The following is a 14084-nucleotide window of genomic DNA, read 5'->3' on the forward strand; positions in this document are numbered from 1 at the left end:
CCCCCGAATTAACATCTTGCTCTCTAAGTTTAGGCTTTCACACACACTTAAAACAAACTGATTTCTCACACACAGCTGGAACCTTGGCTCACACGAGAGGAACTGTTCTGTTCCTGCAAATATGAAGCATTCACAGTTAGTGACTGACAGATGGGCTAAGTCTGCCCTGTGAGTGGCCCCAATACTGTTCCAGCCTGTAAAGTTCTGTGAACCAGGGTGTGAATCTCGGCAGAGACAAGCAATCCACCCCCATCTCCTCTGTTCCATTGAGAGCCAAAAACCAATCTTGTAACCATGCTCTGAGAGGAGACAGGTGGTCCTATGGTTCTATGCACCACGGAGTGGACGGAGGTTTGCGTGGCTAGGGACACAGAGCAGACGGGCATGTGCTCCAGAAAGGAGATGGCTATACCTGGTTTCTCTCCAAAGAAACCCAGTGTAATGTGCAATGGGAAAAGTGCCAGAAGACCTGGAGAAAATGTAGATAGTCAATATAGCTTAAAACCTTAGCGCTCTAGGGGAGAAATCTCAGACAGTACTATTCCGGATTGTTTGTATTACTACAGAACCTACAGGCACCAACCAGAATCGGGCACCATAATTAGCTAGACGTTGTGAACAAAGTTAAAGGCAGTCTTTGCCTCAAATTGCTTACAATCTAAAATCCCAGAAATTTTGTCCACCTCTGGCCTGAGTACGTGGGTTTTGTGCACCACTCATCACCGTGGTCCTTGAGCACCTGGCTTCCAGTTGCATGTAAGGTCTAGTCACGGGAGTTGGAAATGACTGACCCATTTGGTTTTGCATGTTGCTTCAGCTTCTGCAAAGCGGGTGGAGGGGGTTCTCTGTGACCTTTGCCCCAGTCTAGTAATGTTTATGGCTGATGAACTGAGATCAAATTAGGAGCCAAACCCTGGTTCTGAGTCACTTTTTGGCAAACCTTTTGCACAGTCCTAATATCCCTATACCCCTTCTGGAAGGAGTTACGTTCTATGCATTGTTGTAGTCCTCTCTGAGGCTGGGACATCGCTATGCCTCCCTCGGGATGGGATTATCGCCTCCCTCGGACTGTAGGTTCTTACAGTGAGGCGGCTCTCTCCTTACCTCTCCCACTTAGGCTGTCAGAGGCTGGGCCTGGATGACAGAAAGATGGATAGAAAGCTGGCTAGACTGTCGGGCCCAACGGGTAGTGATCAACGGCTCAATTGCAGTTTGGGGGTCGGTTTCTAGCGGAGCCCCAAGGATCAGTTCTAGGGCTGGTTTTGTTCAACATCTTTATTAATGACCTGGATGAGGGGATGAGTTGCACCCTCAGCAAGTTTGCAGATGACACTAAGCTAGGGGGAGAGGTAGATATGCTGGAGGGCAGGGATAGGGTCCAGAGTGACCTGGACAGATTAGAGGATTGGGCCACAAGAAATCTGATGAGGTTCAACAAGGACAAGTGCAGAGTCCTGAACTTGGGACAGAAGAATCCCAAACATTGTTACAGGCTGGGGATTGAATGTCTAAGTAGCAGTTCAGCTGAAAAGGACCTGGGGATTACAGAGGATGAGAAGCTGGAGATGAGTCAGCAGTGTGCCCTTGTAGCCAAGAAGGCTAATGGCATATCAGGGTGCATTAGGAGGAGCATTGCCAGCAGATCCAGAGATGTGATTATTCCCCTTTATTCGGCTCTGGTGAGGCCACATCTGGAGTATTGTGTCCAGTTCTGGCCCCATCCCCACTATTGAAAGGATGTGGACACATTAGAGAGGATACAGTGGGACTCCCAGCCACTCCCCCTGCTCCCGCCAGGCGTCTGCGCAATCACAGGCTCCCAGCGCCGATGGCGGCCCCGCCTCCCAGCCTGGGAGTCCCAGCTGGGAGGCGGGGCTGCGATCTCTGCTCTGGGTGCTTCAGAAGCCTAGCCAGAGTGGGGGGAAATGATGAATATGCAAATAAGCAAATGATGAATATGCAAATAAGTTGTTTCTGGTCCTTCCAAAGCCCCCAGTGCCAGCTTTAGCAAAGCTTTTGATATGGTCACCCACAATATTCTTGCCAGCAAGTTAAGGGAATATGGATTGGATAAATGGACTGTAAGATGGTTGGAAAGCTGGCTAGACCAGGGTTTCCCAAACCTGACTGGTCCCAGATGAGGGATTTTTTGGACTAGGGGAGGGCATTTCAGGGCTCCTGGTTCCCCCCCTCCCCGACTAGGCTTCTTTGCACCTCCCTCCCCTGCAACCCAACTGAGCTGCCCACCCCCATTGATTCCCTGCACCTCCCCCAAAACCATCCCCCACAATCGAAGGGAGTGTAGTACCAGTTCCCTGCAGCCCCTCACAGCCCAGCTGAGCTGCCCTTCTGTTCCCTATGCCTCCCCCCCATCCACCTCAGTTCAGGTGAGCCCCGGACTGGTTCCCTGCATGCCTCCCCCACAGCACAGCCGAGCCCCGTTTCCCTGCACCTCCCCACGCGCCCCGCAAAACTGTTGAGCCCTGCTCTGATTTCCTGCCCCTCCCTCCCCTTGAGTCTAGCCCCGGGTTCCTGTCACTTCCCTCCTCCTGCAGCCCAGGTGATCCCAGTGCCCCGCACCTCCTCCCCCCCCTGCCCACAGCCCAGCCCGTCGCCCCCTAGTGTCAGAGGATTAGCGAGGGTGTTATGCGCCCAGGGACAAAAGCAAAATTTGCGCCTCCCCCCCGCCGTGGAGCAGAGCCCCAAACCTGGCGCATGTCTGAGCTGGACCATGAGAGGAGGGGGGGAGCTTGTACTGCATCTTCCCCCACCCCCCCAGTTTGGGGCAGGCCCCCACATGCACTATCCACAACAACACATGGAGGGAATCAATCACTTCAGTAATGCCAACTCCTTTAGAATTGAGGCCTGGATTATCCAGCACAAGCTGAGGGAGAGAGGGCACCGTGTGCACATTTTACCAAAACTGCTACCTGCCCAACTTGCCTAAGGAGAAAGGAAACAGGGGGTTGAACAGGAATGGTTTGGAGCAGTGTTTCTCAACCTTTTTTTATAAAGTACCCCCCCTTTAAAAAAATATCAGTACCCCCAGAACAGTTTTCAGACACACACAAAAATTTTCTACCATTGCAACGCATTTGTTTAAACAACTTAATCATAGCTGGGTGGGCGATGAAATTTTTGGGTGTAAAAAGTACAAAAATAACAAAGCACTGACTAACTTAAACCAAAAATTCAGTTTTCTCCAAATTTCAGTTGTGTTGATGTACCCTCCAGACTTCTCTCGAGTACCCCTGAGGGTATTCATATGACTGGTTGAGAAACACTGGTTTAGAGCAGCGTTTTTCAACATTTTTTTATAAAGTACCCCATTAAAAAAATTATAAGTCTTCCCAAATTATAAGTCTTCCCAAAAATTATAAGTGCACCCACCTCTCCCCCAGATCCAGGCATCCCGAGCACCCCTGCTCCAACCTAATGCCCCTTCTGCCCCAGAACACCACCTGCCCCACTCTAATCCACTGCCCATCCCCCAGAGCCAGGCACCCCCAGCTTCCCGGCCCTCGCCCAATCCTTCTCCACCTTCCGCAGAGCCAGGCAGGGTAACCCTGTCTTTAAAGTGGCTGCCCCTGCAGCTTAGCCCTGCCTTGGAGGTGTGATTGCACAGGGAGACGTGGCCCGACAGCGCTCGTGTAATATAGAAAGCTGCTACCTTATAGGAATGTGCTGCTGGTAGCATTTTCTTATCCGTATGCTTGTAAGGAAATGCTCCTATAGGAAACTGCTACCAGAAGTAGCACAGTCCTACAGGGAGCATTTCCATATAGACCACGTTCCCCGCTTGCCGCAACTCATGGTGCTGTGCATTCTGCTCCCACCCCAGCCCGGCGCCCCCTGGCGTGGCGCCCAGGGGCAACTGCCCCCTGCTACGCCTCTGTGCCGGGAGCCTGGAACATCTGGCTGCATCCTCCGCCCAGCCCGGGGCAGGGCTTGGGGACCCGGCGCCGCACGGGCACTCCGGAGGCCCAGAGCACCCCAGCAGCCACGCTGAGGCCCGGTATTTTTCACATCGTTTGGGAAATGCTGCCCTAGAGTTCTTCTCTCAGTCAGTGGCTGCCCCTCATTTCTATGGTCCTACCCAAGTCTCTCTCCCACATCCTGGGATGGGGCTGTACTGAGCTCTCACTGCCATTCATCAATGGACAGCTTGCCACAATCTCACCTTTCTTTCCACTGGGCCAAATCCTTCCCCCAGAACCACATCTGAGTAGCTGGGCTTGGGGTAGGAGGCTCCACGGGGCTGGAGGGGAGACACCTCCAGCAGCTCCCCTAGCCATCGAGGGACAGGGAAGCCACCCTATAGGTCAGGAGTGGGCAAAAGGGCCTTTGTGGGCCGAATCCGGCCCACCAAGCGAGTGGATCCAGCCTGTGGAGGCCCTGCTGCTCCCCTGCCAATTAGGGCCTGCGGGCGGGGGAGCGCGTGAAGCCTCCTCCCGCCCTGCCAGGAGCACGTGGCGCTTTGAAACGCCAGACGCTGCTTGCAAGGCAGAGGGGAGAGCAGAGGAGGCTTCCCGCACTCCCCCTCCAGGCCCTGATTGGTCTGGGGGTGGGGGAGCAGGCCAAGTCTCTTCCAGGGCATGGGTGCCTAGAGGGAAGGGGGGGCAAAGGGGCTCCCCCACCCCCAGACCAATCATGGTCTGGGGGTGAGGTAACCCCGCCCCTTCCCATTTAGGCCCCGCCCCTTCCAGGGTGGCCCAGGGCTACTTCAAAAATGTTTGAAGTGGCCCCCGGGCAAAAATTATTGCCCACCCCTGCTATAGGTGCTACAGCAGCCCCAAGGAGTAAATCAAGTGGGCAAAGCCAGGCTCAGCCCAGCCAGGCATTATGCCATTAGATCTTGACTAAACAGAAATAAGGGTGGAATTTTCTAAAGTGCCTAAATGAGACAGGAGCAAGATCTACCTAGTTTCAATGGAATAAAAAACAGGACTATGTAGCACTTTAAAGACTAACAAGATGGTTTATTAGGTGATGAGCTAATAAACCATCTTGTTATTCTTTAAAGTGCTGCACAGTCCTGTTTTTTGTTTCAGCTACACCAGACTAACACGGCTACATCTCTATTACTAGTTTCAATGGGACGTGTGTTCCTAAGTCGCTTTGAAAATCCCACCCCAAACACTCAGGCAATCTGGGGGAGAATATTGGCAGGACCCTTGGGTCCCTGTGCTTTGGGGTCCATTGCGGGAAGAGTATCTAGCCCATGGCCATACAGATAGCATTGCACACATCTGATGGCTGTTGTCTGTGGCAGCAGCCGAAGGGGAGGAAATATACCCTGCTCCGTGGTGCCTCACTCAATCCCTTCAGTCCCATAAGCTGGGCTAAAGGGACTGCAGATAGCTGCTGGCAGCTCCCTGGCCTTGGTTCAGCAGGCGTGCATAGCATACCCTCCTGGTTGTCTCAGGATGCCCACGTCTCTTTGGTGGCTCCGTAGCCAGGATAGCCCTATCCCAGTGGTTTTCAAACTAGGCGATGTGACCCAGTACTGGGACACAGGATGTGAGGCACTGGGCCTCTTTGCTGTAGGCTGAGAGCTCTGGGCCGTAGGAGGGGGCTCCAGAGCTGTGGGAGGAGGGGCTTACCACAAGCAGCTCCTGGTCAGCGGTGCAGCGGGGGTGCTAAGGCAGCTTCCTGCCTCTCCTGGCACCGCTAAAGGTGCTGCCCCCCAGAAGCAGCCAGCAGCAGGCCTGGCTCCTGGGGGAGAAAGGGGAAGAGCACACAGGACTCCATGCCCTGACCCTACCTCCATACTCCCATTGGCTGGGAACCTGCTGCTGGCTGCTTCTAGGGCATAGTGCGATCTGCAGTGCCAGGACAGGCAGGAAGCTGCCCCCGCACCCCCGCTGCACCGCCGACTGCAAGCCATGCAAGGACAGCACCTCCAGCCCTAGCCCTGCCCACCCCACCCCCAACGCTGGAGCCCCCTCCGACAGCCCCACACTCGAGTCAAACTACGTTGGGTTGCAGGCATCAATCATTTTCTTCCACTGGTTCACGAGAAAGCAAAGTTTGAAAACCACTGCCCTAACCCCTCCCCTGTTCTTCAGCTGGGCACAGGCTTTATGTTTGCTTGATCCATAGAAGAACTGAAAAGGCAAGGAACAAGTGAATCTAGAAGTACGAGCACAACCAGCCACTGTTTCCTATAACAACAGGCTCCATTTCTCACCTCTAGCATAGCTCTTGTATGCACATGTAACAATCTCTCCTGTGTATATAAACCCAGGTGAGTCCTAACCCTCCTTTCTTGTCCTCCAGGAACCGCCTGGGAATCATTCTGCCCTCCCCTTTCCCTCCACCGTATGCAGAAACAAGTGAATTCTGGGGAGCGAGCCTTAGGCAGCAGCCACTGTGCTGGAATAATGAGAGCAAGACAGGCTGTGCCATCCTGCACAAGTCTCTGTGTCTCTCTATCCACTGTGTGTGTATGCATCTGCGAGAGCGGCCTCTCGCTCTCTCTTCTCTCCCTTCTCCCTCCTTCATAACCCCCTCCTCCCTCCACCAGCTCTTGTTCTTTTCATGAGATGCAGAGCTAGGAAGCTAGAAGAGGGGCATATTGCTGCAGTTATTCTAGAGACAACTGTGGTCAGACTGGCTGCCCTTCCCACTCCCCGATGTACCAGGAGGCTGCAGACCCTGTCATTCAGGGCCTCGACGAGCCATGCCCATCCAGCACCTGCCAAAACCACGTAGCCACCAGCATGCTGACAGCAACAAGACAGGTAAGACCTAGGAGTTTGTTATTATGTAGGGAAGCTTCCGGGGAAGGCCTCTGTGTGACAGGGTGACGGGCCTCTTGGTTCTCCGCTCTTGGGGGTGACTTTTTCTTTATTCCTGTGGTGAACAATGGGCCTGCAAAGGGGTGGGGGAGAGATCCGCTTTGACTGTCACCCCAATTAATGTCACCGTGCTGCGTCTGTTGGTATGCTAATCTTTCTGCGGCCTCTTATGAATGGTCTAAAAAGTACAGACACTGTTCCAATTAGCAGTCGCAGCAAGGGCTGTGTACTCCCTCTGAGTCCCCCCTCCATGTCTCCCCACGAAACCACATCAGGGCCCACGGTTGAGGCTGGGACGCTGGTTCTAGAGGGGATATCTGTTTCAGGTAGATTAGCTGTGGCCTTTTTACACCGTTAGAATAACAATATTTTATCCTGGTCGCTATAGTTACGAGGTCTTCACTATATTTTTAGGTTCATTCATATTTCTTTTACAAGGATGGATCATATTTTCTTTTAAATACTCAGCATCCAAGAAAGTCATGCCACTGTGACTAACACCAGTGATTAACACCACTGCTCAGTTAATTAAAAATAAAACTAAACTGAGTGAAAGGAGAATGTGTCGGAGGTGACAGAACTATGCCAAGCAACTGCTGTGGTGAAAATGTGCAGACGGTACAAGAACCGGGGTGAAGGAGAGGGACCGGTGAGATCCGGTCCAGGAGGGCCATGCTGGCCGTTGGATAACTACTACTTAGGGTGCACTCTGTTGGGACAATTTCCATATATTTGTTCTCTGTTTGGTGCTTGGTGTGAAATCTGGTAAATTAGAGTTGTTGTGAAATAAGAAGGGCCAAGTGCCCTGAAGTCTATACAAGGTTCTCAGTATGGCTTCCCATCACTTCACCTCACTCCTGACCCATATTCATCTTGTTTTTCCAGTGCAAGGGTGGGGAACCTAAGTCCCAGGGCCTAAAGGTAGCCCCCAGCTTTCCTGGATCTGGCTCCTGAGACTCTGGGCACCCCCTCCAGCATTGGGGAGCTGGTGCGGCCCCCCTCCCATCCAGACCCTGCACCCCCACTCTGCTCCTGCGCACTCCCTCCTGCTCAGACCTCACACCGCTTCCCAGCAGCCCCTTCCCACACAGCAAGCCCCTCATTTTTGGCCCTACCCCAGAGCCTAGGGGGGCCCACATAATGTAGTAGCTCGGGCCTCCCTAGGTTCTGGTGTGCAAGGGGAATGTGGGTGTGTGTGTGGGGGGGGGGGGTTGCGTCTCACTTTTATGTGGCCCCCAACTAATTTTTCTGTCAGTCAGCAGCTCATGACCCAAAAAAGTTCCCCACTCCTGTTCTAGTGCCAGGTGCCCAAACAGCTCTGCTGCTGAACCTCAGTTCTGACAAACATGAACCCTGCTGCGCTGGTACTGAAACTCCATGCCCCTCCGGCCTTCGCTGACTGCACTCTGCCACCACTCTGCAGCAAGCTTCTTTTTCCATCTCAAGGCCTCTCCTAAACAGAAACTGATAATGCTGGTTAATAGTCAGTGGGAGTAGCCTGGCAGCTACTTTGAAAGCTTTCTATACAATTCTGTGGGTGCTTCTCAGGCGCAAGGGCTGGAATAGTGTCTGCAAATCCTGCAAATCATCGCTCTGCCAGCATACTCAGTCCCGAGCTGCACTCCTCCTGCTATTCCTCGCCGGCCTCCTGAGTAGAGAATGGAGCTGAATGGGGGGGGGGGGGGGGGGTGTTTTTTGTGGGGAGAAAGATCTCCTGGAAAACAGGGGGAAGCCCTTCTAGGCACTTCATTTATGTCCTAATCCAGCTTTGAACAGCGTTCTCCACAGATGAAAGAAGGCACAGTAAGATCCCGACCCAGCACAGCACATACAAATGTGCTTAAATTGAATAATGGGAATCACCCATAAAGTTAAGCATGTGCTTGATGGATTGGGGGCTCGTCTGCTGTGCCACCTCGCACTTCTGTGGTCAACAGCCCAAAGCGTTCTATAGATGAGGCTTATGGGTCTGATAAGAGCATGCAGACCCAGCTGCCTACCTATTAAATGGATTTCTAATTGCACATCACTTGGGCCTGTCATGGCTGCAACAACAACCTTAGACGTCAGCCTGATCTTGGGCATTCGGTGAACCTACTAGCTTGTAAGGTGTTTGGTGTAATTACACCCCTCTCTTGGAAACTTTGGGTCAGTTACAGTCTCCCCCGCTTGTTTGTAAATACCAAGTCCAGTAAATCCCACTCTTTGATGTGTATCTGCTGTTACAGCACATGTACAAAGGTGCGTGGGTGCTTCTGCTCCCTCATCCAGCAGCTTTACCAGATACAATGTGCACTTACAAATTATCACAAGTTGTACATTTTTGGCAAGGGTCTGTCAGTGTTTCTATGGAAAACCCCCCCCCCAATTTACAGGGGATCATTCCAGTTGCAGTTTAGATACGGCCATATTGACAGCAGCAGCAGCAGTGAAGCTAAACACAGGGAGGACTCCAAGAGGACACTGAACACACCAGTGTCAGGATAAATATTTTCAGCCTCTCTGCTCCATGCAGACTGGCATCATCGCCAAAATGCACACACACACCTTTGTGTGTGTGTGTGTGTGTGTGTGTGCATGTACACATCATATGTAAGGGGAATCTCAGCAGCTCCGTCCAATGCAAATGCCACTGCCACTCAGAGAGCCTTGCTTGGTGCCTTGCTGTTGATTTTTCGTTCTGCCTGCCTGGGAGAATCAGGGAGACTCAGCCCTGAACACACAGGCTGTGGTCAGAAGCCATCTAGCAGTTAGAGGGATTTGTTCTGCTGCATCAGTCACAGCATGAGGCCCGAGACGAGACTGGGAGATGCTTTTGTCATTGACACAGGGGAAGAATGTAAATAGCTGGCACTCTCCTGCTGCACGCAGAAAGGCAAGCCCACGGGTCCTATTTTAAGCCTCTCATATCTATATTTTTTAACATGGTCTTTAATTTTCAAGGAACTCTGTGGCCCTGTGCTCTACCTTCCTTTCAGCACAGGAAGAGGCCCAGTGCTTTTCCTACCCCAGATGGGATCCCAATGCCTTCCCCTGACTAATAGCTGAGCTTTATACTCTTCCTAGAAGGGAGTAGAAGCATCCTACCAGTTTCACAAAGCTTTAACCCTCAGGGGTTTTCTGACCATGTCAGTTCTGCCATGAGCTGGGCTAAGTCTTGTGGTGGTGCTGCCTTTCATTCAGAATAAAAGGAAGGAGCACTCAGAACACAGACACATGGAGAGGCATGAGGAGAAGCGGCACACTTGGGGGTTTTAAATGCAGGGGCTAGGGCTTGGACTGCTTTTTATTGTGAGGGAGAGAACAGGACCGGGGGTCGGGACACAGGTGGCCAGACACCAGAAAGCTAAGCAGACAGAAGCCTCCGTAATGTGGTCGTATGAGAGCGCTACACGACAAAGCTTTTTCTGGGTGCAGACTGCCGGCTGGGAAGGCAGTTTCGGAAGAGCCGGCAAAGAGACTGTCTCCTGCTGTTCGATTCCTGCTGTGCTCAGGGAAATGGGACTTCACAGCTAATCCTTGTTAATAAACAAAATTGCACTGATATCTGGCCCTATCCTCACTTTCTCCTCTTAGGGTGTGCCTAGACTACGGAGTTTTTTCGAAAAAAGTGGCCTTTTTTTGAAAAAACGTCACTTGCATCTAGACTGCCGTCACGTATTTTTTTAAAAATTAAATCGAAAGAACGCGGCAGTTTTTTCGAAATTGGGAAACCTACTTTTACCAGGAAGAACGCCTTTTTTCGAAAGAGCTCTTTCAAACAAAGGCATTCTTGAACACAAACAGAGCTTTTTCGAAAGAGAGCGTCCAGATTGCCTGGGTGCTCTTTCGACAAAGTGGATCGCTTTTTCGAAGCTCTTGTGGCTGTCTAGATGATCTCTTTTGAAAGAGGCTGGTAGTCTAGACGTACCCCTAGTGGAGACAGGCTGCAGGGCCACACATTTTGGCTGTGCACGCCAGTCAAAAAGGAATCCCAGCGTAGATCCAACTGGGTGGGTTTCTCACAGGGCCCGTCTCAACATATAATAAATCACCTTTCTGTTTAGTGTTGAAATTCACTCTTCTGGCAACAGGAGGGCTAATTTCAGGCTGTAAGAGTCTAAGAGTGGGTGTACTTGCAATCTGCGTCACCCCAACCCAAAAACAACATGGCACTGCCCGAACAGGGAGGGGCCTCTCAGAGGGTTTCTCAGATTAGACGTCAGATATTGAGAGCGAGTCTAATGTGTAACACCAGAGAGGTTCCTGGGGTCCTAATCTTGAACTGTGGCAGGGCATAGCTCAGCGCCACTCCAGGAGAGGATTCTAGGGTGCACTTAACGACCGTTGCAGTCGCTTGATCCCTGGCCCACCTCGGTGCCAATTTGATTCCTGGGTATGTTTGAAAAGCCTCACGTGGGAGGCAGGGTATCATGGGAGCCATTATGGCACCTCTGCACTGCCCAAGGTCCCACTGCAGTAGGGGTGGGGAACCTTTTTTGGGGGGTTGGGGGCCACTGACCCACAGGAAAATAAGTCGGGGGCTGCACCAGAGCCTAGGGAGGCCCAAGCTAATAGATTTTGTGGGGCCCCCTAGGCTCTGGGGTGAGGCAAAAAATGAGGGGTTTAGTGTGTGGGAGGAGGGGCTTCTGGGAAGCAGGCTTGGGTATGGGGTCTGAGCAGGAGGAAGAGTGCAGGAGTCAGCTGGGGGGGGGGATCCCTAAGCCTTGGGGACCAGATCCAGGCGGGCCTGAGGTTCCCCACCCCTGCACTACAGGGAGAGAGTCCCCTTGTGGCTCATTCAGATGGTTTTAGGACAATGATGAAAAGCTGTAAAGGGCAAGGCACACATCCTCTATGGCACTCCAGAATCCACCCCACCTCCCTACCTTCAGAAGGTCCCCTGTCCTGTGTTGGCTGCGGAGGGGCAGGGTGAGGAGAGAGAGTGACTGGGGGTATAAGTGGGAAGGGATAGAGAGAGCAAAGGAGGAAGAAATGGTTAGAGGCAGCAGGAAAGCGAGAGGAAGAAGGGAAAGCAAAATAAACAGGAGAGGCAGAGAAAAGGGAGTACAAAAGACAAAGCAAACATAGCCAAATAGTGATAGTTATTCAGAGGTGAGTCCAAATAAGAGTGCCCAAGAGACTCTACGCTGATGTAACTTACCACTTCTGGCTCCTACACCAATTTAGACTTCCTCAGGATATGTCTGTTCCGGAGCTTTTGCTCCAGGTCAGAACTGTGTGTTCCTTTTAGCCTGCCCTGCATCCAAGCACAAGCTCTTAGCTGGCTATTACTCATGGCAGCAATCAGAATAGGACCCAAGGCTGCAGCCGTGGCTGGAGCACTCCTTAGGCTGAATAGTATGCTGCTAGCCTCAGTGTGGGATACAGCAATCAATGCCAGCCAGTCCTCCAATGCAAACCCTTAGGCCCTTGTGAGCTCTTCTCAGAGACTAATTCCAATTAAATCCTGGGTGACTTCAGCTACCTGGATAGAAACTGGTCAAATGTCACCATGGAACAAGGTTTAGGGAATCAATTTCTTGGCATCTTGAAAAAGTGCTTCTTGGAACAGCTACTTGTGACACACACAATAGGAAAAGCTATTTGCCACTGAGCCCTAAGCAATGCAGGGGACACAGAAGTAACGACTGTTAAATCACTAGGCAATAATGCCGACAGGCTAATTAGGTTTAACATCCTCAAAGGAGGGCTTCCAATAACATAAGCCAGCTTGCAGAAAGGACCTTAAAAGTAGAAGTGAGGTGTGGAATGTAGAATCTTTAAAATCAACAGGGAGGCTAGTGAACCCAAAAGCATGTGGACCCGTAAGCAAAAAACCCCAAACAAATAAAGCAAGCACACACCCATGCACAGATACTTTCAAACCAGCCGGAGGGAAGCCTGTTTACCTGGCAAGAGGCAAGAGATTATTTGAATCAAACACGGGACGTAGTTGTTTTAGAAGAGTGTTCACATAGCAGGGCCAGCCAGAGGCACACCGAGGGGAGGACAACCAGCTGCATGTTCATAATCTGAAATTTGGGGGATGCTGTCAGCTTGCCATGGGCAAAACTTTAGTGACATAAAGGAGGCAGGGAGACACTTGAGTGTACAGAAGATGCAGAGGGATCGGAAGGAAAGAGCTTGGCGTCAGAGATTAGATTGTTGTGCCAGTAAATGACCTTCTGCCCTGTCCAGTGGCTCCCTGTGTCCATAGAGTCTCCCCGATAACCTCATCTCAATACCATACATTCCTGTTTTGTGCATTTGCTGTTATGGGCATAAGGAAATTGCTGCAAAAAAGGAGATTTAAAATGCTGGATGGAGTTCAGAGGTAATATTTAAATGGCTGTGTTATTAAAAGCTTTTAAATAGAAGCCAGCATAGTATGTCTGCTAAAACAAAAACAAAAGGGCCATTTTAGAAGGAATTTGCTATAAACCCTTCTCCTACCTCACAGAGGCTTTCTAAAATATTACACTGTAAAATATAATTCTCTTTATCTGCAATTTAATCACATTTGTCATGGCACATGCATCAACCTAGGGTACTTAGTTTGTTCCAGATTAACTCAACCCTGACCCAGGAAAGTAATGGAGAGATATATCGGTCTCCACAGTTATTCTGGGACTGCCTAATAACCCACTTTGCCAACCGAAGAAGTGGACGCATTAACAACTCTGACCTGGAGAATCAATAAGGCAGATTACAGGCTTGATCCTCCACTCTACTACACCGTTGGAGTCACTGGAGTTACCATGAAGTAAAACTGATGTAAGGGGATGTCTACACTACCCCGCTAGTTCGAACTAGCGGGGGTAATGTAGTCATCCGCAGTTGCAAATGAAGCCCGGGATTTGAATTTCCCGGGCTTCATTTGCATGAAGCCGGCCGGCGCCATTTTTAAATGCCGGCTAGTTCGGACTCCGTGCCGCGCGCCTACACGCGGCACGGACTAGCTAGTTCGGATTAGGCTTCTAATCCGAACTAGCTAGTCCGTGCCGCGTGTAGGCGCGCGGCACGGAGTCCGAACTAGCCGGCATTTAAAAATGGCGCCGGCCGGCTTCATGCAAATGAAGCCCGGGAAATTCAAATCCCGGGCTTCATTTGCAACTGCGGATGACTACATTACCCCCGCTAGTTCGAACTAGCGGGGTAGTGTAGACATACCCTAACAGAGGGGAGACTCATGCTATACATACAGGACTGGTGTTTCAGAGATTTGGTTTGGTTCAGATCGAAGCAAAGGCAAAAAGTCCGGATGCTGGAGCTGAACTTTTCTAAATGGGTCTCTTTGTT

The 14084-nt window shown here is 51.3% G+C and overlaps 1 protein-coding gene across 2 annotated transcripts in view; it reads left to right on the forward strand.

The window, feature by feature from the left end:
- Nucleotides 1-6586: 6586 nt before the first annotated feature.
- Nucleotides 6587-14084, forward strand: part of RGS8 (regulator of G protein signaling 8) — a 31332-nt gene continuing 23834 nt past the window's right edge. For both annotated transcript variants that reach the window (XM_006126926.4, XM_006126927.4), the window contains exon 1: nucleotides 6587-6746. In XM_006126926.4, the coding sequence (XP_006126988.1) occupies nucleotides 6639-6746 (108 nt within the window). In that variant the 5' untranslated portion in view covers nucleotides 6587-6638. The remainder of the gene's footprint in view (nucleotides 6747-14084) is intronic.

This window comes from Pelodiscus sinensis, chromosome 9, assembly GCF_049634645.1.
Source record: "Pelodiscus sinensis isolate JC-2024 chromosome 9, ASM4963464v1, whole genome shotgun sequence".
NCBI lineage: Eukaryota > Metazoa > Chordata > Testudines > Trionychidae > Pelodiscus > Pelodiscus sinensis.